The 27,864-nt window shown below is 46.0% G+C and overlaps 1 protein-coding gene across 2 annotated transcripts in view; it reads right to left on the reverse strand.

The window, feature by feature from the left end:
- Nucleotides 1-26,941, reverse strand: part of TRIM46 (tripartite motif containing 46) — a 242,380-nt gene extending 215,439 nt beyond the window's left edge. The window contains exon 1 of one of the 2 annotated variants that reach the window (XM_069650138.1): nucleotides 26,709-26,941. In XM_069650138.1, coding sequence (XP_069506239.1) covers nucleotides 26,709-26,771 — 63 coding nt within the window. In that variant the 5' untranslated portion in view covers nucleotides 26,772-26,941. Of the gene's footprint in view, nucleotides 1-22,131; nucleotides 22,209-26,708 lie in introns of those variants that run through there. The other variant, XM_069650139.1, reaches the window with a different exon arrangement.
- Between the last annotated feature and the right edge of the window lie 923 nt (nucleotides 26,942-27,864).

Raw genomic sequence — 27,864 nt, forward strand, 5'->3', positions numbered from 1 at the left:
CTTTCACATCCTTTCTCTGTGCTTAACAAACTAGCAGGCTGTCTTTATAGGAGCCCCATGCTGCTCAAAACCATGCTTATATTTTCTGGCCATGGGTCTTTGGAGTTTGCATATATCTCATGTCTCTCTATTTTAAATATCACTGTAAAATAAATCAATAACTCCAGTGTCTTTAAAAATAAAATCCCTTTTAAACTTTAAAAAAATTACTGAATTGCCATTTGGCACCAATAGTTCCACCATGTATACTCTACACTCCTTGTGCCTCTTAAGCTTTGTCTAAAGCATGCAAAATCAAAATGTTTATTCATACCTCAAAGTCTTAAGCTTAAAAGTTCATGTATCCAATATAATGCTTTGCTCTTCAATCGTGAAATCCGATTTCTCCATGTACTGTGTGTTCACGCGTTCCAGTACTTAAAACTTGAATTATTCAACATTGTGTGCAATGATTATTTTAAATGTTTCACAGCAGGTGATTTTAGATTTCCTTGATGTACATTAGAGTTCAGTAATAAGTTCTTTAAACATTGGAGAAGTTTCCCTACGTAGTCTGTGAAATGAGCATGTTATCGCTTATACAACATATATTAATAAACATGTTGTAAAGTATTGAGACTTGAACCCCTTGCTCACTGCTCATAGAGAGGCACAGCTACCACCCTACTGATGAGGCACAAACAGGCCGAAACACGTGTCTGGGGTTGCTGTTGGTACTCTTGTTCACAGAAGAATTGCCCAGCATTTCGATGCTGGACTGCCCCAGGGCAGGACAAAGACTGATATGATATTTCTCCTCCGTGAAAGAGCAAGTGAGCTGAAGAATCTGGCTAAGACTCTCAAAATCGGGACTAATGGCTAGCAGAGGGACTCCCAGAACCCCCCTTCTGTTTGCATAATTAAAGTAACTCACCCTGAGTTACTAGGGTAATCCAGATGTGGACCCCTTGCTCACTGCTCATAGAGAGGCACAGCTACTTCCCTATCTATGAGGCCCAACCAGGCCAAAACACATGTCTGGGGTTGCTGTCGGTATTCTTGTTCAGAGGAGAATTGCCTAGCATTTTGGTGCTGGACTGTCGCAGGACAGGACAAAGACTGATATGCTATGGATATTTCTCCTCTGTGAAAAAGATATTGAGCGTAATAATCTAGCTAAGACTCTCAAAACTGGGACTAATGGCCAGCAGAGGGACTCCCAGAATCCCACTTGTGCTTGCATAGTTAAAGTAACTCACCCTGAGTTACTAGAGTAATCCAGATGTGGACCCCTTGCTCACTGCTCATAGAGAGTCACAGCTACCACCCTAATGATGAGGCCCAACCAGTTTGAAACACGTGTCTGGGGTTGCTGTTGGTACTCTTGTTCAGAGGAGAATTGCCTAGCATTTTCGGTGCTGGACTGTCACAGGGCAGGACAATACTGAAATGTTATGGATATTTCTCCTGTGTGAAAGAGATAGTGAGCTAAAGAATCTAGCTAAAGGGCTCAAAATTGGGAATAAGGGCTGCCAGAGGGACTCCCAGAACCCCTCTTGTGTTTGTATAATTAAAGCAACTCACTCTGAGTTACTAGGGTAATCCAGACATGGACCCCTTGCTCACTGCTCATAGAGAGGCACATCTACCACCCTACGGATGAGGCCCAACCAGGCCGCAACACATGTCTATGATTGCTGTTCGTACTCTCGTAATTGCCTAGAATTTCGGTGCTGGACTGCCACTGGGCAGGACAAAGACTGATATGCAGGGATATTTCTCCTCTGTAAAAGCGATACTGAGCTAAAGAATCTGGATAAGACTCTCAAAACCAGGGCTAGTGGCTGGGAGAGGGACTCCCAGAACCTCCCCTTGTGTTTGTATAGTACATTGATTAAATATTTAAGAAACTAGTGCAATTTAAACATTGGTAAGTGCCTCATATGGTCAGTAAAAATCTTTGCTGTGCATCTCTGCTAGAAATTATGTTCACTTTTAGCATCATCTAGCAGAAAGGTTGATTGCATTTATATGGTATTCTTAGTAACGTATTAGAAATATTATTTTCGAATTATTTTGCTGTACTTATTATTGATACTAAATTATTAATTTCATAGTTAATAGTTGATTGGTAAGCACGTGGTTTATGATCATGTGCCTACTGGTCTTTTCAACTGTTGTAGGTTTTCTATAGATTGCTGATTTTCTATGTTTACAACTCTAATCAGTTTATTTCTGGTGTACCGCTGGAAATAATTGGTGTATACTGTCATCTGTTTTTTTTTTAACAATGTCAATCACTTTAGCTGTTTCACAATTCTGAATTGGGTAATGACTTGTTGGTGCCATAAGGATGATCTGAAGTATAGCTTAATTATGTGTTTCCATATGTGTCTTGGTTTTACAGTGTGATCATGAATGTTCCATCCTTAAACGTTGCCATGACATCCAAAGAATGTACTTGTTTATGACTTATGGCCACACTAAATTTAATGTGTGTTTGAATTTCATTTAGCCAAGTTTAGAATCCATTTGATCAGTGTATCCTTGCCCAATGCCAATAATATCACACATGTATCAACCCAGATGGCTCAGTAACGTTTCCATTTCTCTGTGTTCAGAATCTTCCCCTGTACAGCTCATGACTTGTAGATATCGTCAAAATATGCAGCACATTTTGATCCCATGGATGCTATAGGATTTTGTCTGAAGAATATGTTGCCACATGTGAAAAGGTTATTTGTTAATGAAAAGGCTAATAGCCAAATCAAGAAATCATAGTCAACTTTTTATAAAGATTCTTGATGCAAAAGGGGGGCCCTAGCGGGAACACAAAGCATTTCCCCCCAGGGTGCTTTTGGGCGCTGCACAGGCGCTGGCCTGCGCATAGAGCACTGCAGGTAATATAAAAGGGGGCAGGGAAGGTTCGGGAGCAAGCGACAGTTGGGACGAGAGTTTGTCCACACCCTCCTTCCCCTTGTTTCTGGCCAACATTGTGGGGTGGGGGGTTCGGTCCTTAATTAGAATTTTGTTTTTCCCCCCATTTTCAGGACAGGTCTTTTGTGAAGGGTTAGAAAGGGACAGAGGGGCTGGTAGTTTTGTGTGACAGGCTGGGGCATTAAACAGGGCGATGTGATGTTAGGTTCATTGTTGCTGCTGTGGCAGGTCAGCCTGGCTGCAGGTCATAGAAAGGAGGAGATTGCTGTAGAGGGGAGTTTACGGGGGTAAGAAGTGGTTGGATGCTGGGACATGGCCCTTTGGAGGAGGAGGGGAGCACAATGGGGTACTAGAGTGGTAAAGCAAGGGGTTAGTGCTGTTTGCACGAATGGGAAACCCCGGGAGTACAAAGGGGGGGAACAGGTATTGAAGAAGGAGGGGCATGGTCTCAGAGAGAAGATGGGAGAAAGCAGGAATGAAGGTTGAGAGGATTTTGAGGAGACGGAAGGGAGCAAGGGATAGGAACTGAGGAATTTGAAATTATTTAATTATTTAATCATGGGGGAATGAAAACTGTTTATTTATTTAATTGATTGGCGATTTGATGAAAACGGTTATGTTAGTCTGTAAGACGCCAGGTTAGCGTTTCTTTGTGAGCTTTGGCCTGTCACATTAAAGCAACCTTTTCCACTTTAAAGTGAGTCTGGGTACTTTTGTGCAATAAGCCCAAACTCTTCCTACAGTTCACCTAAAAAAGGGTGTGTAGCCCACCACGGTGTGGCTCAGAAAGCAGGGTTTAAGAAAAATGTAACGGAAAGAGTGAAGTGTATTTAATGCTAGGGCAGTGAGGACACTAGCCATAGCACAACAGGAAAACACAAAATTCTTATAAATAAATGGCATATCTCAAATAAGGAATGTGCATTAAATCTGGTTGTGCAAAACAGAGGGGGTTCTGGAAGTCTCTCTACCGGCACGAACACAGCACATTGACCTGTTCTTGGGTGGATGGCCCCCGGGAGAGTCTCAACCAAATCTCTAGCTCACTGTCCCTTTCACAGAGGAGAAATATCCCTGCATATCAGTCTTTGTCCTGTCCAGGGGCAGTCCAGCACCGAAATGCTAGGCAATTCTCCTCTCAACAAGAGTACCCACAGCAACCCCAGACACGTGTTTCAGCCTTGCTGGGCATCATCAGTGAGGTGGAGCTGTGCCTCTCTGAGAACATTGAGCAAGACGGAGTATTGACTATTACAAATGTGTTTTTTAAAAATTACTGCTGATATACTCCCTGTTTAGGGTGATGTGCTACTGCCAACCAGTTAATAGAGCGCTGAGACCTTATAACTGATTCAGTTCACACATGCAGGATGGCTGCCTGCACAAATCAAATCCCAAGACTGCTTGGCTTGTCTTCCTCTGACTCTGACTTTTGCTTTCAAGCACATGCAAAATGAGCTGGACATCAGACTCACCGAATGATAGACCACCAACAATTGTTCAAATTGAAGCTGAGCTAGGAAAGGAATGAGCAAAATACCCAGTGTTTTGAGCAAGCGCAGTAGCATGCTGGATTAGGAAAAAACATCAAATCTGCATCCACTGCCAGAACCACCTCCTGAGGTCCTGAAGCTAAACTCTGAAAGGGAAATCATGATTATGTGACCGCAAGAATGACCTAATGCATTTTTTATTTAATGTACTCCAATTACATTTGCAGAATTTCTCAACCCTGTAATACCCCACATCATTCATATTGTCCACAGGAATCCTGGCCTTCAGGCTGGCTGGTGATTTCAACACCACTTACTGTTCCAGCACACGATGGACCATCTTAAGACCTTAAGCTGAGAGCCAATTGGAAAAACATCATCAGATGCCTACCCTTTGTTCACATCCACAGCTCGTTCAGGATAGTTTTGCCTGGGCAAACAAAGAAAAGGGCAAGTGCTGTGGTGCTAAAGGATAGGGACTGTCAATCAACTGCAATATATTAACGGATTAAATATAATGCCTCATATTAATTGATATGAGGTCAGAAAGGGATTCCACATTGAAACAGAAGTTACGATCAACATACAAAACAGAGTACAATGAAATTCACCAGTCACTCTTCTCAAAGAAAGGTATTCTGTTTAAAGTGTTCAAAGCTGGTGAAAAGCAAGGGCTTCTGTAAGATAAGTATTCTAATGTTCAATTTCTATACATGCAAGCAAAGTAAAGAATGTTATTATTTATTTTGTACATGTTTAGTTGTTGTCTGAAAATATTTGGTGTAGTGTTAGTGCAGTTTAAAAATTCAAATGCAGCCGTTTGCAATAATAATGTGGCTACATTTAGAAGCAGCAGGATTCAATCAATTGTAGTGTGGCTAAATTCAGAGCAGTGTTAACTAACTCAGTACAATTCTAGTGCTGCTGAATTCAGAAGCAGCGTTAACTAACTCAGTATAATTATAGTGTGGTCAAATTCAAAAGCAGCAAGTGACAATTCTCGTGTGGCTAAATTGAAAAGCAGTGGGTTGCAATTGTAGTGTGGCTAAATTCAAAAGCAGCAAGTAACAATTCTATTGTGGCAAAATTGAAAAGCAGTGGGTTGCAATTCTAGTGTGGCTAAATTCAAAAGCAGTAGGTTACAATTCTAATGTAGCGAAATTCAAAAGTATCGTCAACTAACTCAGCACAATTCTAGTGTGACTAAATTCAAAAGCAGTGTTAACCAACTCAGTTCAATTTTAGTGTGGCTAAATTCAAAAGCAGGGTTATTCAACTCTGTTCAATTCTAGTGTGGCTAAATCCAAAAGCACCGAGTTGCCATCCCAGTGTCGTGGAATTCAGATGCAGCATTAAATAACTCCATACAATTCTAGTGTGGCTAAATGCAAAATCAGTGGGTTGCAATTCTAGTGTAACTAAATTCAAAAGCAGCATTAACCAATTCAGTTCAATTCGAGTGTGGTTGAATTCAGAAGCAGCATTAACCAACTCAGTACAATTCTAGTGTGGCTGAATTCACATGCAACATTAACTATATGAGAACAATTCTAGTGTGGCTAAATGCGAAAACAGTGGGTTGCAATTATAGTGTGGCTAAATTCAAAAGCAGCGTTAACCAATTCAGTTCAAGTCTAGTGCGGTTGAATTCAGAAGCAGCATTAACTAACTCAGTACAATTCTAGTGTGGCTGAATTCACAAGCAGCATTCACTATCTCAGTACAATTCTAGTGTGGCTAAATGCAAAAACAGTGGGTTGTAATTCTAGTGTGGCTAAATTCAAAAGCAGCGTTAACCAATTCAGTTCAAGTCTAATGCAGCTGAATTCAGAAGCATAGCTAACTAACTCAGTACAATTCTAGTGTGGCTAAATGCAAAAACAGTTGTTTGCAATTCTAGTGTGGCTAAATTCAAAAGCAGCGTTAACCAATTCAGTTCAATGCTAGTGCAGCTGAATTCAAAAGCTACAGTAACTAACTCAGTACAATTCTCATGTGGCTAAATTCAAAAGCAGCAGGTTACAATTCTAGTGTGGCTAAATTCAAAAGCAGCATTAACCAATTCAGTTAAATTCTAGTGCGGCTGAATTCAAAAGCAGCGGGTTGCAATTGTAGTGTGGCTAAATTCAAAAGCAGTGGGTTGCAATTTTAGTGTGGCTAAATTCAAAAGCAGCATTAACCAATTCAGTTAAATTCTAGTGCGGCTGAAATCAGAAGCAGCGTTAACTAACTCTGTACAATTCTAGTGTGGCTGAATTCAAAATGGAGAGAGACTATTTTAGGGGCGCTTCGGAGCTGAGGCGAAGGAGGATGAGGTTCTGTATGTAGCAGCAGTGTATCATGTTCTGAAGGCCTTCATATGCAGCACATTCACTGTGCTCATAGACATCTGGACACAGGGGTATTTGTGGATGCATGGAGGATTTGCTTTCAGAGAGCCCAGACAGAAGGGGCTGTGCGTCAGGAGTGCGCAGAATTCCAGAGGGCTGAGCTCTGTGCACTGCGAGAGCCATGTGAGTTGGTCACGTGGTCCTAGATGTGAGGGAGTGGAGGTGGTTGCAGCGTCAGTCTCTGGGTGCTCTTTTGTTTTCCACATTTTATGGAGCACCGTTTTGGCCCTAGATCCATCCGTAGTTGGCTAGGCCCCTCAATCCACGGATGCCTGCTGTTCACTATGGGATTTTTGGCTGGCACGGAGCTGGAGGGCTCACATGGGCACTTGCGTATCGCCAAAGTCTAAGGGGATCGGTATCAGTCAATCACTGAACCACAGAAAATTTCGAAGACGAAAATACAAAATTTCAAAATACCATTTTCCCTGCAATCATATGTGGGTGGGGTTTAGGGTAAATAACAATATGAGGGTAGTATTGTGGATCAGCGGGCGGTCTCTCCCTGCATATAATTGCAGAGAAATGTGGGGGGGGAATTGGGTATTTTTGTTTTCGATTTTCTTTTTCGAAGTGATCACATAGATCCAGGGGATCAGGTGTGGGGGTCCATGCAGGCATATTTTTGCACTGGGACAGTGTGGATTGAATAGACTGTGACCATCTCATTAGGATTTCTCTCCTTAGTTTGGGAGAAATCTTGCGATTTATGAAAAATACAGATAAATAGAATTCTCACATTTCCCCGCAATCATATGAGGGGGGGAGACCTGCCACACCCCCACCAATACTCCCCTTATATTGCTTATCACCCTGTACCTCCACACATAATTGCAGGCAAATGTGTTTTTTTGAAATTCTGTATTTTCATCTTCGAAATGTTCTGTGGCTCAGTAATTGACTGATACCAATATATTGTGGAAATCTCTCCTCTTGGTTTGAGAGAGATCTTCTGATCTCTAGTTGATTTATGTTTGGGCCTGGGGAGCTACCGTTTGTTGTGGAGAACTATATGACTGCTTGATTCTGCATGTGGGGTTGGTGCTTATGCAGGAGTCCTGGTGCTGTGCAAAAACTTTGGAGAGGAGTGTGGCGACCAGACTATAAGTGGGGGCTGGATGCCACACACACACACCATGGATCTAGAGAGAGCCGAACGATTTTTCACATTATGGATGATTTTTAGGGACACGTTTCTGTAGTGTAGATATAGTCTTTGGTAGGATCTTGGAGTGAGACTCTTTTTTACAGGGGCTAGTTGGGCTAAACAAACCCAAACTAAAATTATTGAAGATAGGGGTAGCCATAACGGAGGGAGCCCCTAAGTGTTTGGCAGGCCATAAAAAGGGAGAGCATGTTTGTACAGAGGGCACCCTTGCAGACTGCAGAATGGAGCACCAGGATGGAGGTCCTGCATAGCCAACAGGCTAGCTAGGGTATCCACGTAGGCCTAAATTATGCAAGGACGTGTTATATTGTCTTACATTGTGCTGTGTTATCTTGCATTATTCTTTAATACTACCTTGCAGTGTCGTTTCGTAATGCAAGACACTGAACACAATTATTACCTTGACTTCATCATAAATGTGACATAGATGTGCTTATGCAAAAAATATTCTGGTGAGAACCATACATTTACTTAGTGCTTACCAAGATTTGGGAGCTCCAGTGGTTTCACACAATCTCTTGTTTGTGCTTGGTGTTCATGGGTACTTTCTTTTTGGTGCATACCTGATTTATACAGTGGGCGCCTTTGTATAGTTTCTTTCTTTTGACAGCTCTAAACATGGAAGTAGTTTAGCAGTTGCCATCATCTAACCTTGTACTGCTTTTGTAATGCAAGCCAATCATTAAGATTAGTACAAATCCTTCCACCCATCACTTTTTTTGTGTATAGCTTGAAATACATACTGCAGCCATGCCATTGTTGCATATGTCTGCATCATCTAAACTAGCTGTGTACACAGTTGGAGTTTCCCTGGATGGAACATAGAGAAGTTCGGAGTTACATGGCACTCAGATTTAAAAGTCTATACCCAGATACTGCTTTACATTTTTCCCAGCTCCTAACATTGGTCACATAATCGCATCCCTTCTCAAGTGGCCAAGCTGGTATGGCTCTTGGGTGATCAAGGCTAACCCTTCATTCCCTTCAGTCTTTCCTCTTTTTGTTCACCTTCATCCTGCCAACTCCTTATATGTACAGTTTGGAGGTTAGGACAGGAATTCGTACTTGAAAGACTCTCAAGGGGAAAGGTTTGATTCTGCCAGTCTGCCAACTATGCACGCAATGTACCTTTTGACATGCATTGCCATCTAATTGATCGTGTGTGAATGGCATGTTTACCAAACGTTCATATAGTGTGCATGTCAATACTGGAGAGCCCTTGGTCAGTTGCTGTATGGATAGATAGATCGTCCTGGTGGGTGGAGCTGCTTTCTCGACTCAGATGCACACTGTGGGGGTCTGTGGGGTGGAGTTGAGCATCAAACTGCTATGCTTGGGTTTGAAGAGGTCACAGTGGGTAGTTGTGTGATGACTTGAGCTTAGGGTGATCGGATTTTCAAGACAGAAAACTGGGACAGCCAACAACATAAAAGAGGGACAACAACACTCCCTTCCCACACGCCTCTGCACCCCTTCTTTAACCCGACCCACCTCACCCCCATTTCAAAGTATCTGGACATAAACGGCAAGGTTTTGTCTGTGGTTGTAAGCACGCTACTAACAAATGGAGCTGTTGCTCCGTTTGACGTTACACGTCTTGATATACTCGCTCAATTTGCAGCCAGTCTGTGTGTCATAGGCAGCAGATGCATGTGGATAGTACCTGGAAGGTTGGACGTTCAAGCCCATCCTCAGATGGCAAAATGTGAAAATATTATGGTGTATATTTAGTTTACAACTGTTGGCGACATTCGCCCATGCGCAAAACTGGGACGTGGTATTGTTTTTTAAACTCTTGGGACGGGAGGACAGAGGGCCCAATTCCGGGACAGTCCTGGCAAAAACGGGCTGTCTGGTCACTCTACTTGAGCTGGACGAGCAGAGGGAACAAAATGGAGTGTAGGACTTCAGGCACATTGTCAGGGCAGTGCCTGAGTATGGGTCTGCATGGGAGGAAGCAGGTGCCTAACTCGGGATTCCTGGTCTCTGCATGGAAACTGAGGAACTGATCTTGTCACTGTCCTGGCGTGGGTATGTCTGGCGGTGGGGTAATTTGTTCTGTTTTTGGCACAGGCTAATTGGGCAATCTTAAGTGCAGTCTACCAGGAGATGCCTGATGGTCTCCAGGTTATCCAAGTTTTTACAAAATCTGCAGCATCTTTGTTGAGTGCCATGCTGCTCTAATGCCCAAAACCTAACTGCACAAGAGCTCTCCTAAAGTTCTTGTCAGGATATTTCTGGAAATACTGTGTTATATGATTCAAAGTCTTTGCTTCATCCTTAAAGTTTTTAAACACTTTATAAGCTGTACAATGATCAAAAGACAAACCAGTCCTGCGAGGCGAGATCATATCATGGACTTCCGCTAAGAAAAAGATGCAACGTGAAATGATCACTGAAGCCGAAAGAGAAGTTAAAAATCTACATAATCTGTCATTAGATTGTGCCAAAAAAGCACACAGTGCCATGAAAACACGGCTATATGAAACAGGGGAAAAAGCAGGCAAGATGCTCGCATGGTTAGAAAAACGTGATGAAGGGCAGCGTACAGTAAACAACATTAAGACAAGAGATGCAAAAATAGTCTCCACCGAACCAGAAATAGCAGAATGCTTTGCTGACTTCTACGAAGGACTCTATGCGCCTCCCATTCACACAGCAGACAGCTCCATGTTGGATAACACTAATCTTCCAATCCTCACCACGGAACAATCTGATGCACTAGACAGTAAAATAACAGAAGAAGAAATCTCAACAGCCATTGCACAACTCCAAGTAGGCAAGACCCTGGGCCCCAATGGCTTCCCAATCGACATTTGGAAAAAACTAAGCCATCTAGACATACCCACACACCTACTCAATCTGTTCGAACATTCCTTAATAAAAGGTGAGCTCCCGCCAGACATTCGCAAAGCCACAATAATAGTAATTCCCAAAAAAGGCAAACCCACAGAGGAGTGTAGCTCCTACAGGCCCATATCACTGATCAACAGCGAAGCGAAAATACTGGCCAAGGTGTTAGCGAATAGACTCCAAACGGTCATCACGGCATTGATCCACCCGGACCAATGCGGCTGTATGCCCCAAAGATCAACAAGAATGAACATCCGCAGGCTACATCTCGCATTGGAGAGAGCACCCACACTACAGCAGTCAGTAGCGTTGTTAGCCATAGATTTTGAAAAAGCCTTTGATTCGGTGTATTGGGAGGCTCTATGGGCAATCATGAGAAAGATGAATTTCGGTGAACCATTCATAAAATGGGTCCAGCTCCTCTACAACAACCCGCTGGCAGAGGTGAGAGTGAACGGGCGGCCTTCACGCATCTTTCAACTGAGGAAATGCACCAGGCAAGGATGTCCCCTCTCGGCAATGCTGTTCGCCTTAATAATTGAGCCAATGGCAGTCATTCTGCGAGACGCAACTACATGGATAGGTTTCCGCTAGAACTCGGAATGGGAGGATAGGATATCACTATATGCGGATGACCTCCTGATATACCTAGGTGACCCGGCAATCTCAGGCCTCATAGTCACTGAAATCGTAATAAAATATGGAGCCTTCAGCGGCCTCAGGATGAACTGGCCCAAATCCGTGCTCTTCCTGGTGAAGGGTGTAGACTGCATACCATCACAGGGCTCCCTATATGAAATTGAACTCACACAGTTCCGGTATCTAGGCATCGTAATCACCAATACACTCGATACCTACATATTCCAAAATCTTCACTAATCAAGAAATCCGCCCAAGATGTGGTCCATTGGGAAGCATTACCATTGACACCACTAGGCAGAGCAGCACTCTTCAAGATGTTGGCTTTACCCCGGTTCCTGTACATCCTTCGAAACGCCGCTCTCCACATCCCCACTGAGGAATTCCGTAAAATAGAGAAAACAACACGTAAACTGCTATGGGGAGGGAAACATCTGAGGATAGCTCTCAAAACCCTCCAACGTTCAGTCTGGGAGGGAGGAATAGGTCTCCCCAACATCCAAGTCTACTATTGGGCGACCCAAATGGTGACAGTCAACGATATACTTCATGGCAATCCGAAACTCCCCCACATACAGGTGGAAATAGCTGCACGATACAACATGTCCCCAATCGAAAGCCTTTACGGAAAGAAGTGTCGCCCTCCCGAGTGCTCGATAGTGGCGCAGACAGCCCAAATATGGAAAGAGGCACACAAACATATCGGCTGGAATAACAGAATCAGCTCCGTCCAGCCCATCTGGAACAACGCCCATCTCACAGGACTCAGTAAACTCCCCAAATGGCCTAACTGGACATCAGCCAGTATACAAACTTTACAACAAATATATATGACTAACCAGCTTATACCATTTGCCGAGATCTCCGTCAAATATGGCCTCGCAGCCACCGAGTGCTACCACTATGGACAGCTGCATCATGCACTCTCAGTACAAAGGGACAATTTTGGCAGACATGCCGGAATGTACACCAATAGAAAGAAATATAGTCGTAGACAGTGTGGAGAACAAAGTCACATCCACCATGTATAACGCCATCTCCTCATTCGCCACGCCCGAACTATTGAGCCTGAAGCTGAAATGAGAAGGAGATGTAGGACCATTAGTACCCGAAGAATGGATTTCGGCCCTAATGTATCCCAGAGACATTGCAATCTCGGCCAGAATCAGGCTCATCCAACTGAAGATCCTCCACAGAATATACTACCCACGATTAATGATGTACAACTGGGGAAAAGCGACTGACCCCAACTGCTTACGCTGTAAACAGGAAGAAGGAACCTTCTACCACATCCTATGGCAATGCACACAAGTACAGCACTTTTGGCGACAATGCAGTGAAAGACTCTCGAGGGTCATGGGCCGCCCGATACCAACTGACCCCAAACTCCTCCTCCTGGGGATCGAAGAAGAAGGAGAACTGTCGCGTTTCGAAAAACTGCTACTCTCAACGTCCACAGGAATTGCCAAAAAAAACATTGCACAACTGTGGGGATCAGAAACAACCCCAAACTATGACCAATGGACTACGGATGTAGATGCTGTCATCCTAATGGAACGCCAAATATATCAAGCACGTGGCTGCCCAGGCAAGGCGGATAAAATATGGGGAAAATGGGAACAAATATCATAAGCATGCAGAGATCGTGCGAATATGCTTCAACGCGCATCCTCGCCACCATTTCAGGACACATGTCAACTACCTGTTAACATCCGGCTGTGAGAATTAAGAATGTGCCGTAACTGGCCTTGTATATGTATAATCCTTCTCTATATATGTATATATATATATATACACACACACACCAACTATTCATAATGCTCTTTCATACGTATGCACAGTTATATTTCTTTTGTTTGGTTGGATATTGAATGTTTTGTATGTACGAACAAAATTCAATAAAAAATGTGTTATAAAAATTATTATTTTTTAAAAAGTCCTGATCCAGCCAGTCCTCCACATTTTTGTTTTTACCTGTTGAGGGTTTGAGATTAGACCTGTTTCATCATAGCCTGCTTCCCTTAAAGTCTCCTTACCGTCCTCTCTCCATTTCATCGGGTGAATGCTATCTCCTCTCTCTAGGGACTCAGTAATGTTAAAGAACAAAGAGGAGTCATTAGCCAACAAGCACTTTCTATAAAGATTTAAGTGTTTCCACCTCACCACTGCTTGCAAGGACAGCAACCCCAACTCGTATGTCATAGTTTTGATAGGGACGCTATTACATAGACCCAATCAGGGGGATGTTATTTGGAGTTCGCCCTTGTAACCACTAAAGATATGTTTTTATTTGTATTTTTTACATTGAAGCTCCTAGGCTGTGGCCAGTGCCATGTGACTCTTTGTTTTTGGAGTGGCTGGAATTTCTGTTGCGGCAGGGGCGTTCCACAAGTCTAACACTTTGAGCCGTGACCCGAAATAAGAAAGAATAGGAATAACAAATAATTTGTCTTTCTGGAATTCTATACAATAATTGCTAGACTCATTAAAGGGGTAAAAGGGCATATTCTATCTCTTCCCATGATGGCACTTTGGGGTGCAGTCAAATTACATCACCTCCTGTGATGTCATCAGAGGTCAAGGGTCATATGATGCAACGTTAGCTACCCCTGGCATTTTGATGAAATTACATCCCTGCTCCCAATACTTTCTTCCAGAAAATCCCTTCAAGTCTATTCCAGTTTATGGGTGTTGAAGATAGGAGCATATCTGCTCCATAAAAAATGATAGGGACATATTTTAATATGTAATATTGTTTCACCGGAAGTAAGGTATATTTCCCAAATGTTGTTAATATAAGTAGCCCTTGTGAGGCTAGTGACTACAATTTAGATCTTAATATAGAGGCACAGACAGCTTCTCCTGTTTCGTTATTGAAATTATAGCCCAAATAACGATGGACATTAACTCTGGTCATTGGTGTGTTTGAAATAACCCAGGTGAAGTTTTCTTTTTTCTGTTTTTCTTTGGTGCAATTACCATAATGTTTGATTTTTCAATATATACTTTTAGGTGGTTACACCCACTGTAACCTTCAAGGGCTTTCAGAGACCTTTGCAGTACAATTAGTGTTTGATCTAATACCACCAGATCGTCTGCGCACAATAGCCACTGGATTTGGTGACCTCTAATTGTAGGTGGAAAAGCCATGGGCCTAGCCATGTCTACTTTTATATCTAATACAAATAAGTTGAACAGAGCCGGAAACATGCTTGTTTGAGGCCTCTATAGTCGGAATTTGTCTTGACAGTGTACCCTGTTTATTTAACCGGACATAGATTGAAGTGTTGTTGTTTAATTGAATAATGATGTCTAAGAGGTCCAGAGGACAGCCCCATTCTTTTAGTTTATCCCATAAGAGAGTACTGTTGACAGTACTGAAGGCACTGGCAAAGTCAATGAAAGCCAAATAAATAGAAGATACAGCTTTCAAGGCTTTCTTTTTCAGAAAGTTTCAAAGAAAGCCGTTCAATGGAGTACCAGTCACTCGGACGAAACCCGACAGGTTTCTGTCATAATGGTGGGACCTAACAACCCAATCTCTGAGGTCCCTCAACACTAACAAGGCAAATAAGTTGCCTGGCGCATATAAGAGCGCTGTGGGGGTAGTTATACGTTCACGTTCTGATCCCCTTCTTAAACGTGGGAATCGCAACCACTTTCTTCCAGGAAGTAGGTATTGTTTTAGATCTTATAATACTATTATATTTTTTTGAAATTATAATCGCCCAGGTAGCCGGAGCTGCCTTTAAGACAAAATTTGAAAGCCGGTCTAATCCCGGGGCTCCAGAACTACTACTTTTCCATATGAGTCTACTGATATCTTCCTTATCAAAAGCCAAAGCCCATGGCTCTTTACTTGGTAACCTCTCGAGCATATCGTTGGGATTAAGGCTATCAAATATTTTCACAAATTTGCTGCCCAGATATCCTCGGCAATTGGATTTACTACAGGGGCACTTTGTGGGCTGTCAAGATTTTTTAACAGCTTCGAGATATCTGATGTATTCCCATTAGCCATTACACTTAGCATAGCTTCTGCATAATTTTGAAAGAGGGCTGATGTATATGCCCAGAGATAGTTTTTTAATCTTTGCTTCAGTTTCCTTACTGTAATAGTTGTAACTAACCCCGTTCTCAGTTCTCTCTTTTTTTTTATCCTTAAGTCAAAACTATGCGGTTTTTAAATGGGTCTACCTATACTATAATCACAGGTCACAAATAAATCAAAGACAGCTCTATATTCCTCCTCCTGTCCTTGTGTGCTTGTGGCCTATCTAGCCAGTACCCCATCGCTAGTCATTTCTCTGTCCATCATATCCTATTCTGACCACCATTAATTTCAATTACAGGGTTATATACCTAGTCCCTTTCCTCCATTTTAGGAAAATTCCAACAAATGTGTATAATATTGTGCTCACTATTAATGGTAGTGACTATGTTCATTTCCACTGCATGTATTTGTATGTTATTTGAAATAAATAAATAATCAAGGACAGCCTGTTGATTTAATCTAGCCCAAGTGGCCTTTGCTGGTATGTCACCCCACACAGCTCCCTTCAACATGTTAAGACCTCTGATCTCAATCGTGTCACGCCGTGTATTGCCCCGTTTTCTAGTAGGGCTCTGTGTGGTTAGCTGCCTGAGAAACTGATGATCCAATTCCTTACAAGTAATATTTAAGTCACCACAATGATCAAGGTCACATATGTAGCAGAGAGGGCTTTGTCAATTAGATTTGGTACAATATTAAAACTTTGTAACATAACATAACATAACTTATTCTATGCTATTAAAATACACTAGATCAAATAGAAAGAGCAGAATTCTGAGCAGGAAAAGCAGCCTGACCAAAGGGAGTGGAGCGCCCATGAGGTTAGGCCATGAACTCATAAGGAGGGTCAGATGAATTAAAGGTCTTTATGGTTGTTAATAGTTAATGGTTTTCTTCGGCACATTCTCTTTCTAAAAGCTCTCGGGTTTTCAGTGATATAAAATATTTGCTGTGCAATATAGGGCAATGCGAGGAATGCTGAGACAGCCTTGAGACGCTATGCAGCTTGTTTTCGTTAGGTTCTATTTTTGGAAACCATCTTTGTCTTTTCAAGGGAGACATAGACATTTAAAGGCAATGGATGTTGGTATGCAGAAGAAAGGGTTCATGTAGTTGGTGATTATAGTGTCTCGAACATTCTGAACCCTAATCTCATGTAAACGCCATTCGCAGTGATTCACTGAGCACAATAACGACTCAGAATCAGTCACGGGAGAAAGGTTTGTTTTCTTCTTGTGAATGTTGAATAGAAAATTGGGTTGAAAATCCCATTAATGTGCAATTTTTTCTGGTGGATATAGATAAACGAATAGCAAATCCCTTTTGAAATAGCAAATCCATTCATTTCTGTGACAGATTCGTTATTATTGTTTCCATTATTAATTTGTCTTTTTAAAAGAATCAATTATTTTTTACACACTGATTAGATTCTGGAAAGAATTAACTTGGTTTTAATGAATGGTCTAGTTGTTCATGGAAATGATCTGTTTTTGCATGTTTGTCCATGTGATATGCAGGCATAATTCATGTGATGCACATCTTGCATCGACCTGTGTTTTCGGTTAAAGTGCCTCACATTTTCTTTTTCGGTAAATGTAATTCATTTTAATACAAATCTTGAAATCTAGAAACAAGTGGGGAAAATGTTATGGCCCTGATTGACATGGGGGTTTCCTACGGGATTGTGCCATTATAAAACACTTCTGTGAATTAGGCCCCTATGTGTTTACATTTTTTATGGTGAAACTCTGTTTTCATTCAGTAGATAAAATATCTCACGATTGATTATTTTAAAAGAATAACTCTTCTGTTTCCAGATTCTCAGTGAAGTGCAAGAGAAAGCTGTCACTTGCTGACATAATTGGGCCTCTTCAACAGAATGTTCTGGAAAATGCCCAATGTGGCCCTTTTATTAGCTGTTTCAATAAGCTGACAAAAGTCTGCCAAGTCGCATTTGAATTGTGTAACTTGGTGAAAGTAAATTATTTTTTTTCCACTTTAAGACACAGGACAACTCAATTGATTGTTCGGCAGTCCGGCAAAATAGGAGATAATGCCCACCGACTAATGCAGTCGACATTATAGGGCCAAAAGCTAAGCATGGCATACATCCTGCAGTTTCAGAATCAGTCACCAACATGGCCCCCAGTTTTCAATGCAGTACCCTCTCCTTGGTGGGGCATGCAGATCTCAGAATAGGGCCCTGCATTCAGTGTGGCATCCCGCTGGGAAAGCACTGACTAGTGCTGCCAATCATGGCATGTAGCCTGCGGTGCAAAGACCAGTTCTTAACATGCCATGTAACGTTCAGTGCATGGACGTGTGTGCTGCAGGCATGCACCCTGCATTGTGGGCCCAGTGCCCTGCATGGCATGCAGCCTGCATTGAAATGAGCAGCCTTAGGATACCATGCAGTCTGCAGTACAAGTCACAGGTCCAAGAATAGCATGTAACTGTGAAGACTCCCCTAAGGGCCAGCTTAGCAAGCAGTTTATGGAGTCTGCAGTACATGTCACAGGCCCAAGAATAGCATGCAACTGTGAAGACTCCCCTAAGGGCCAGCTTAGCAAGCAGTTTATGGAGTCTGCAGTGCAAGTCACAGGCCCATGAATAGCATGCAACTGTGAAGACTCCCCTAAGGGCCAGTTTAGCAAGCAGTTTATGGAGTCTGCAGTACATGTCACAGTCCCAAGAATAGCATGCAACTGTGAAGACTCCCCTAAGGGCCAGTTTAGCAAGCAGTTTATGGAGTCTGCAGTACAAGTCACAGGCCCAAGAATAGCATGCAACTGTGAAGACTCCCCTAAGGGCCAGTTTAGCAAGCAGTTTATGGAGTCTGCAGTGCAAATCACAGGCCCAAGAATAGCATGCAACTGTGAAGACTCCCCTAAGGGCCAGTTTAGCAAGCAGTTTATGGAGTCTGCAGTACAAGTCACAGGCCCAAAAATAGAATGCAACTGTGAAGACCCGCCTAAGGGCCAGTTTAGCAAGCAGTTTATGGAGTCTGCAGTACAAGTCACAGGCCCAAAAATAGAATGCAACTGTGAAGACCCGCCTAAGGGCCAGCTTAGAAAGCAGTTTATGGAGCCTGCAGTACAAGTCACAGGCCCGAGAATAGCATGCAACTGTGAAGACTCCCCTAAGGGCCAGCTTAGCAAGCAGCTTATGGAGCCTGCAGTACAAGACACAGGCCCAAGAATAGAATGCAACTGTGAAGACCCGCCTAAGGGCCAGCTTAGAAAGCAGTTTATGGAGCCTGCAGTACAAGTCACAAGCCCGAGAATAGCATGCAACTGTGAAGACTCCCCTAAGGGCCAGTTTTGCAAGCAGCGTATGGAGTCTGCAGTACAAGTCACACGTCACAGGCCCAAGAATAGAATGCAACTGTGAAGACTCGCCTAAGGGCCAGCTTCGAAAGCAGCTGATGGAGCCTGCAGTACAAGTCACATATCCAAGAATAGCATGCAACTGTGAAGACTCCCCTAAGGGCCAGTTTAGCAAGCAGCTTGTAGCATTCTACCCAGTCCCACAAATGGCATTCAAGCTCACAGTGCCGCTCCAGCAGTGTCCATGTCACCTACATTGCTGGGCCTTCAACGCAGGTTCCACTGCTCATCACAGTATGCGGCCTGTAACTCGTGGCCTGGGTGCTAGGGATGCCGTGCAGCTTCAAAGCAGGCTGCAGTTGCTGGCAGGGCATGGCAAGGACCATGTGTCAGGTTGGTATGCAGATTTCCGTGAAGAGCCAGTGCCCCTCAGCAAGACCTTCAGTAAAGGGTCCAGTCAACAACAATATGCCACCAATCCCTTAGTTCAGGGCCCAGTACCCCTTTGCAGTGAGCATAGCCGGTATTGCAAGACCCTTGGAGGTGCATGACTTTCAGCCAGTAGTGCAGGACCTAACGCCCCTTGGCATGGCACGCAATCTGCAGTGCAGTGGCTCTCGTGCATTTGGCATACAGCCTCCGTCCAGTTCAGGAACCTGACCCCAGGGTGGTATGAAGCATACCATGGCCTCCCCAGTCTTCAGAATGACATGAAGCCTGCAGTACCCCTCCCAGCCACTCATATGGCATGTACCCTGCAGAGTAGGGACCAGTGCTCATGTGGACATGCCAGTGCCTAGGCAGTCTTGGCATGCCACCTGCACCAATGAGCCCAGTCTTCAGCCTGAAACACGGGGCATCGGACCTTAGCAAGAAATGCCGCCAGCAAGCAGGACACAGAGCTTGGCCTGGCATGCAGCGCGTTAGAGGACCTGGAGAAAGCCTGAAATGTAGAGCTGAGTGCATCAGCATGGCAATAACCCCACAATACAAGTCACAGATTTTCCTGCAGCTTGAAATGCAGGTCCCAACCCCCAGACTGGAGCACAGCCTGCAGTGCCTCTCTCAGACCTCAGCGAGGCAAGTAGGCCACAGGAGAGGACCCGCTGCCCGTCATCAATACATGCATCCTCCACTTCAGAGCCCCGATATCAGCATGCATGCGGTCTACATTACCGGCCCCAATCATCAGCATGAAATGCGGGGTGTAGTGCATGTGCCAGTTTGCAACATTCCATGCCCTTTGCAGTGGATCTCTCAGGCATCAGCAAGGCAAGTAGCCCGCGGGAGAGGACCCGCTGCCCGTCATCAGTACATGCACCCTCCACTTCGGAGCCCCGATATCAGCATTCATGCGGTCTGCATTACCGGGACCAATTATCAGCAGGAAATGCAGGGTGTAGTGCATGTGCCAGTTTGCAACATTCCATACACTTTGCAGTGGATCTCTCAGACCTCAGCGAGGCAAGTAGCCCGTGAGAGAGGGCCCACTGCCCATCATCAATGTATGCATCCTCCACTTCAGAGCCCCGATATCAGCATGCATGCGGTCTACATTACCGGGCCCAATCATCAGCATGAAATGTGGGGTTTAGTGCATGTGCCAGTTTGCAACATTCCATGCACTTTGCAGTGCATCTCTCTGGCCTCAGCAAGGCAGGTAGCCCGCGGGAGAGGGCCCACTGCCCGTCATCAATGCATGCATCCTCCACTTCAGAGCCCCGATATCAGCATGCATGCGGTCTGCATTACCAAGCCCAATAATCAGCATGAAATGCGAGGTGTAGTGCATGTGCCAGTTTGCAACATTCCATGCACTTTGCAGGGCACATCTCAGTCCTCAGCATCGCACCCAGCCCATCTGTTCTAGTCCCTTAGTGGCATCAAACATGCAGACATGGAGCAAGTCCTTGCATGACATGCAGACTCCAGCACAGATGCTTAGCATGGCATGCAGCTTATGCTTTAGTGTCCTGTTTTGAGCACAGCATGCAGTCTGCAGTGCAGTGGCTACTCCTCAACATGGAATGTACCTTGAAGGACAGGCTCTCCTTATTGCATGCCAACTGCAGTGCTGGGCCAAGTTCTCAACACGGCGTAGGCCTGCAATGACGACAAGCCCTTGGCATGCTGTGCAGGGCCAGCTTAGCAGGGCTGAGTCCTCATAATGGCAATCAATGCATGAATGCATGCACTGCAAGACATGCAACTTGCAGCAGCTGAGGCTGCCTGCGTCGTGTGTACAGCCTCAATGGTTGAGCAAAGCATGCGGCCTGTTCTGCTGGGCCCAGCCCCCTGCAGCACAGCCTGCAGTGCAGTGGTCAGCTTTCCGTGTGGCATGCACACTTCTGTGCAGGGCCGAGTCTCGAAGAACAGCATAAACCCTGGAGTGCAGTGTTTATCTTTTAGCATAGCCTGCAACCTGTCTAGTGCAGGCCCATTCCTCTTAATGGCATCAACCTACATCGCCGAGCGCAGCCCCATGAGAGGCCTGAAACAAGCAGTGCAGAACAGTAGTGCTCCACGGTACCGCCCGCAGCGAAGGAGCCAGGATAGAGCAAGCGAGCCCAGCAAAAGCCACCCACCCCTGCCGCGCGCCCATGTGTGTGCGGGGTCAGATGGTTTGCAGCAGGACGCCGAGCTCCAGCCTCCTCCAGGCCGTGGTACAGATCACCCTGCTGTCCGCTCTTTCAGCTTAGCCCCCAGCCCCGCAATAGCCTAGCCTGCCCTGCTAGTTACGTCACCCCTGCACTAACCTTGCCTGCTCCCTTACCTCTTTTGTATTCACAGTTCCTGCTCTCTCGTCGTCGCCCCCCCCCTCCTTTGCACTCAGCCACTCTGTCAGACCCCCCTGTTCCCGTCACACCAATGCACCCGCCTCGCCAGGGCTACGCGCTCCAGCTCCCGTGCACTCACCTTGCCCGATGCACGTTCTCTCGCGCCTTCTCCCCCTCGCCATGCCCTCTTCGAGTTCCCATCCTTCCGCTTCGCCCTCTTTGGCGGCTCTGCTGCCGGCTGATCTCCTCTGCGCCCATCCATCTCACCCGTTCTGCTTTCTGCCACTTCTCTGTGCCTATGAGATCTTGCTGCACTCAACTTGCCTGCCCCCCTACCTCCTTCATTTCACTGCACTCACCTTGCCTGCCCCCCTGCCCCTCACCACCTTGCTTGCTCGCCCTGACCCGCCTTGCCTGCTCTGCGGCCTCCCTCCCCTGCACTCGCCTTGCCTGCTCACGGCCGCCCTCCCCTGCGCTCACCTTGCCTGCTCACGGCCTCCCTCCCCTGCACTCACCTTGCCCGCTCTCCTAGCTGCCATCTCTCTCCCCGCGCCGGATGATGGAGGGAGGAGGAGATAGCAGAAAGCTCTTGTTCTAGAGGAAGGGAGGAGGGAGAACAGGCTGGAAATATTCCCTCGCAGACTACCCCGCACACCCACCGCCACCCCGCCATCTCCTGCACGCTCCTGCCTCCAGTAGCCATGGAAACCGCTGGATCCGCAGTGATGCCCAGTGTGTCAATCACAGATAGGGCAGGTCTCCAGATTCTGTTTGTCCTTCTCTTTCCGAACGTAAAATTAGCATCTTGGAAATATGAGGGGAGTGCTGTTTCCCTGTGTGTGTGTGTGTGGGGGGGGGGGGGGTGTACAAACCCCTGCCCAGTAGCCCCTCCCTCGTCCGTGTTTATCTTCAGACACTTGTAGGGTAGCTGCGATCCCAAACCACGGAGACAAAGGCAGGGACAAGGGGCTCTAGCAGGTGACCGTGTGGCTCGCATTCCCACAAATTCCCTACAAGAAGAATTATAACTCGTCGCCAGCATCTCCTTTTCTAGAACATCTTGTGGTATTTCCACAAATCTCGCCTCTTTAACAACACACTGCATACAAATATCCACAGACAAAGTATATACATCCCTTACTCATGCGTACATGTGGGCATGCATACAGTGATGATCCTATGCATTCGTATAGGCAGCATGACGCTTTTATACACATGTAAACATAAATGTACAGACATGGGCACATGTGTGGGTTTCCATCAAACACATATGCACTTAATACACACCCGAGGGCGTGTGAGGTTCTTGGGACATGAAGATGAAACACGAGGCTCACGGCAGAGAGGTGTGTAAGTGTCATCAGCCCAGACAGATGACGTCATTGGAACACAATACACATATTAACGGTGGCGCATTTTTGATACCATATGAAAAAATCCTGTGGTTCCCTTGGTTGATATCAAGTGAGGTAATTCCTGTGAATTGTAGCAGCTGCCTCACAGTTATGCCACCATTTCAGTGAAGGGTGGTGAATGCAAGCCCTGCTGTCTGTGAAATGACAATAGCCACGTGTGTGCATAACATGCTCTCCAAGCAAGCTACAAATACACATACGCTGTAAGCCACGCCTGTGAGCACTGCCCCCTAGATCCCCCCTACCTTATCAGTACCTACTTCTACTAAGGGAGGGACAAGGGTCCTCCCCTGAACTCTTTGTGAATAGTGAAGTGCCCTTTCCCCTGAATCTAACCACCCGAGCAGTACCTGAATGGTTCCCTCTCCCTGTACCTCTTTTTTTTCTAGAAATGAATCCCACGTTACTCTCTTCCTCATATCTAGGCTCTCTCCTCCTGGACATTTCCTACTCAATAATTCATAAGCCTTTACCTTCTTACGGGTCTCCTCTAGGGCAAGACACATGACATATTCCTAAAATGTGTAGCCCTTTCTCCTCGAAAATCTCTCCTCCCAAAAAATCCCATTGTCGCCTAACATGGCTCCTCTCTCAAAATGTACAGAGAGGTATCCTCCATAATCGTTCTCCTCTGGCAATGAAAGTTCTCCCACATAATGCAGAGCGAGCTAAACTTCAATCTTTTCCCAGGCAACCTTGAAAGGGCTTATCGCCCCCAAACCCTTCCAGACAAGGTGGAGGGGGTTACACCCCAAATCCCATGAGCCACAACATCAGCAGAATGGAAACAAAAAACTTCAAGAGGGAAAAATATAGTGACCTTTCCTGTTACACACCCTGTCTCTGGAACAAATGACCAATGAACATAAGACTGGCCCCCACCTTTATAGACTTCAGGAGCGATCTGAAGACCCTACTCCTTAAAGGGCATCTCGGCAATCAGTGATCACGCCACTCAACCCTACTGCTTCCCCTTCTGAACTACCCTTCTCCTGATCACCCTAACCAACCCAGTTCCTCTGCTACCGCAACATCTTTACTATTAACTCCCAGGGGTGGGGGTTCCCTATGTTCACCGCCCCATTGCTTCCCAGCTAGGTTTGTGCTCTATAAATCCTGTGCATGCAGACTTGCAAAGCCTTCACAGACAATGCGGAAGGGGTTAGCCCCAATGGCCGCCCAGACACTGTGGAGGGCTTTATCCCCCAAAGCCTTCACAGACAATCTGAAAGGGGTTAGTTAGTTAGTCCCATGCCGTCCCTGACACTGGAGGGGTTAGCCCCAAAGCCTTCACAGACAATGTGGAAGGGATTTACCCCCAAAGCTCTCACAGACAATGTGGAAGGGGTAAGCCCAATGCCCGCCCAGACACTGTGGAGGGCTTTATCCCCCAAAGCCTTCACAGATAATGTGTAAGGGGTTAGCTCCAATGTCTTCCAAGATACTGTTGACGGGTTGATCCCCAAAGCCTTCACAGACAATGTGGAAAGGGTTAGTCCCAAGGCCCTCCCTGACACTGTGGAGGGGTTAGCCCCAAAGCCTCCACACACAATGTGGAAAGGATTTACCCACAACGCTCTCACAGACAAAATGGAAGGGCTAAGCCCCAATGCCCGCCCAGACACTGTGGAGGGCTTTATCCCCCAAAGCCTTCACAGACAATGTGGAAGGAGTTAGCCCCAATGTCTTCCCAGACACTCTGAAGGGGTTTATCCCACAAAGACCTTCCAAACACTATGGAAGAGTTTATCCCCCAAAGCTCTCACAGACAATGAGGAAGAGGTTAGCCCCAAGGCCCTACCGGATAGTGTCAAAGGGTTTACCCAAAAAAAATCCCTCACAATGTGGAATGGGTTAGCCCCAAGTCCATCACAGACAATGTGAGGGGTTTAGCCAAAATGCCCTCACAGACACTGTGGAATGGTTTATCCCCAAAAGCCCTCCCAGACATCGTGAAAGGGGTTAGCCCCAAAGCCTCCCAGACACGGTCGAAAGGTTTATCCCCCAAAGCCCTCATAGACAATGTGGAAGGGGTTAGCCCCAAGGCCCTCACAGACAATGTGGAAGGGATTGGCCCCAAGGCACCCCCACACACTGTGGAAGGGTTTATCCCCCAAAGCCCTCCCAGACATCGTGAAAGGGGTTAGCCCCAAAGCCTCCCAGGCACGGTCGAAAGGTTTATCCCCCAAAGCCCTCATAGACAATGTGGAAGGGGTTAGCCCCAAGGCCCTCACAGACAATGTTGAAGGGATTGGCCCCAGACACCCCCAGACACTGTGGAAGGGTTTATCCCCCAAAGCCCTCACAGACACTGTGTAAAGTGTTAGCCCCTAGGGCCTCCCTGACACTGTCAAAGCGTTTATCCCCCAAAGCCCTTACAGACAATGTGAAAGAGATTAGCCCCAAGGCCGTCACAGACAATGTGGAAGGGTTTATCCCCCAACGTCCTCACAGGCATTGTGTAAGGGGTTATCCTCAAGGCCCTTTCAGACAATGTTGGGGGGTTATCCCCAAAAACCCCTATAGTCAATGCAGAGGGTGTGACCCTCAAAGCCCTTCAATACGATATTTTTTGGGTTATTCTCGAAGTCCTTTCAGACAAAGCGGGGGCCGGGTGGGGGCATTCCACAAATACTTCCCAGGTAACATAGTGGAAAGTTCCCCAAAAGCCTTCTAGTAAGTGCAGAGCACCGTATCCCCAAATCCCTCACAAAGAATGTAGAGGGGGAGGGGCTGGGGGTATCTCATAAAGTCATCGCAAACGGTGTGGATGGGCTTATTCCTCAAAGACCCTCACCCACATTATGCCCCCAGACAATGTAGAGAAGCTACCTCCTAAAATCTAGACTCCCAAATAATTGAGAAGACGTCATCGATTAAAATATATATTTTAGTGGTTTATCCCGTGAAATGTTCGTCCCAGAAAATGCAAACCGGATTTTCTCGCCTGGGACGAGTGCCCTCAGACAGCATGCTGCGGTTTATCCGCCAAAATGTCCTCTCACGTTTAATTCAGAGGTGTTTACCACTGTAAAACGATTCTCCAAACAGTGTGCGTAGTCCGTTCCTTAACATACTCTTTCCAGAAAATGTATTTACAGTTTATTGCACCCTAATTCCCGAAGGCCTCCTCACAGGAACGTGACGTGTGTTTACACTCTCCTCGCGCTCTCCGCAGGCGCCCCCAGCAGCGCTAAGCCTGGGCGTCGGGGAAGGCGGGGGTGTGTGAGCGCGGGTAAAGGGTATAGGAGATCATACAGATACACGAGGGCACATTCCAAGGCACCCCCACACATAAAGCCTCCCCGACTCCCACCCTTCATCCCGCCTGACATAACCCCGCCACAGCCCGTCCCGCAATCGCCCCCTCCCCACACCCGGCTTTTTCAGGTGAGTCGGCTGAAGGAAGCACTTGGACTCTGTCGAGCAAGCGTGTCCACGGGGAGCGGGGGAGGCAAATGGCGTTATCATTCCCAGAAGGCCCCGAAAGAGGCATCCCCACCTGATGTCCCAGCCCCTCCCTTTCCAGGTGAGACGCGCTAATGTCATTCATTCCAATCAGGATTAGGGTGTCCACTCTGAAGGGCAATAGCTGAATCACCCCGGCCCTAAACCCATCGGATGTTCCAGATGACATCCCCAGGCCCCCCATCGCACTCCCCGGGAGATGGACTTACACTGATCCGAACCAGGGCGTCCATGATGGAGGTGAATGTCTGCAGTTCCTCCCCCTCTGCCATCTCACCCAGGGCCACGCTGACGCTGCTGCTGCCACCCCTGCCGGGAGGGCGTGTTGGCGGCTGGGTACCTCTGGTGCTGGGGTCGCTCCTCGGCAGCCGCCGGGGTCTTCAGGTGGCAAGCGCTGGGGGTCTACGGCAGGGAGATGCTCTGTATCCGTCACGGGAGAAGGGGGATGGAGAGGATGCACGGAGCATGCGCAATGGGCCGGCGGTACCCAGCGGCACTGCTGAGGAGGGTTCGGGAATGTGAGATATTGATAAGGAGCTCGCGCTGCCCCAGTTAGAGCCGCTGCCGCGTTGCTCAGGACGCTTAAAACCAACGCATGTCCCAATTCCTCCTTGTGTTCAGTAATCTGTTGCTTTTTGTTAGAATTCCTTTCCTGCATTTTTTTTCAGTACGTTTCCCATTAGCATCCCATGACCCAAATGTGGATGTTTATATGTACGTCACCTTCTTTTAATCCCGTTAACAGGGCTTATAATACTTTAATTTTCAAATAGTGTTTTCTGCCACTCTCTTGCAACTGCAAAGCGTTGTCAGCAGCAGGTGTTACGGTCGTCCAACCAAATGGTGATCCTTTTGCTCATCTCATAATGATGAAAGGCTGAGCTAGCGGCAGCGCTGCCTGGATTTCAATCAAGGACTTGCAGTTGGCTGACCCTCTGGGCTATCTCCTGTGCAGATGGAAGTAGGACTCATGGTTTTCTGTCGTTTAATTTGCTTCTTTGAATTCCAGGTGCTTACTGCCCCATTAGTTTGTTTGTGTTGCTTGTCTGATATAGCTCACTGTTCTAGCAACTGAACGCATAGCGAATGAGACTGGACTGTCACAAATTTAGATATTTAGATGAGGCTGGGGCCAAAAATTTGGCAAGGCCTCATTCATATTTTTTTGCTGCACTGGCTCCGTGGCGTTGCGGCGCAACGAAAAGGAGACACATGAACCCTCCTTTGGGTTTTTGGATGGAGGAACGCAAATTCGTTTGTCATTATGACTGACAATAAAAGCAAGCAAAGCCATAGTCAAGCCACTGATCAAGGGACAGGCTACTAGCTTCAAAGAAAGGACAACCAATTGCCACCACCAGACTC

The sequence above is a fragment of the Ambystoma mexicanum genome, chromosome 1p (genome assembly GCF_040938575.1).
Source record: "Ambystoma mexicanum isolate Mex_15411 chromosome 1p, UKY_AmexF1_1, whole genome shotgun sequence".
NCBI classification, from domain to species: Eukaryota; Metazoa; Chordata; class Amphibia; order Caudata; family Ambystomatidae; genus Ambystoma; species Ambystoma mexicanum.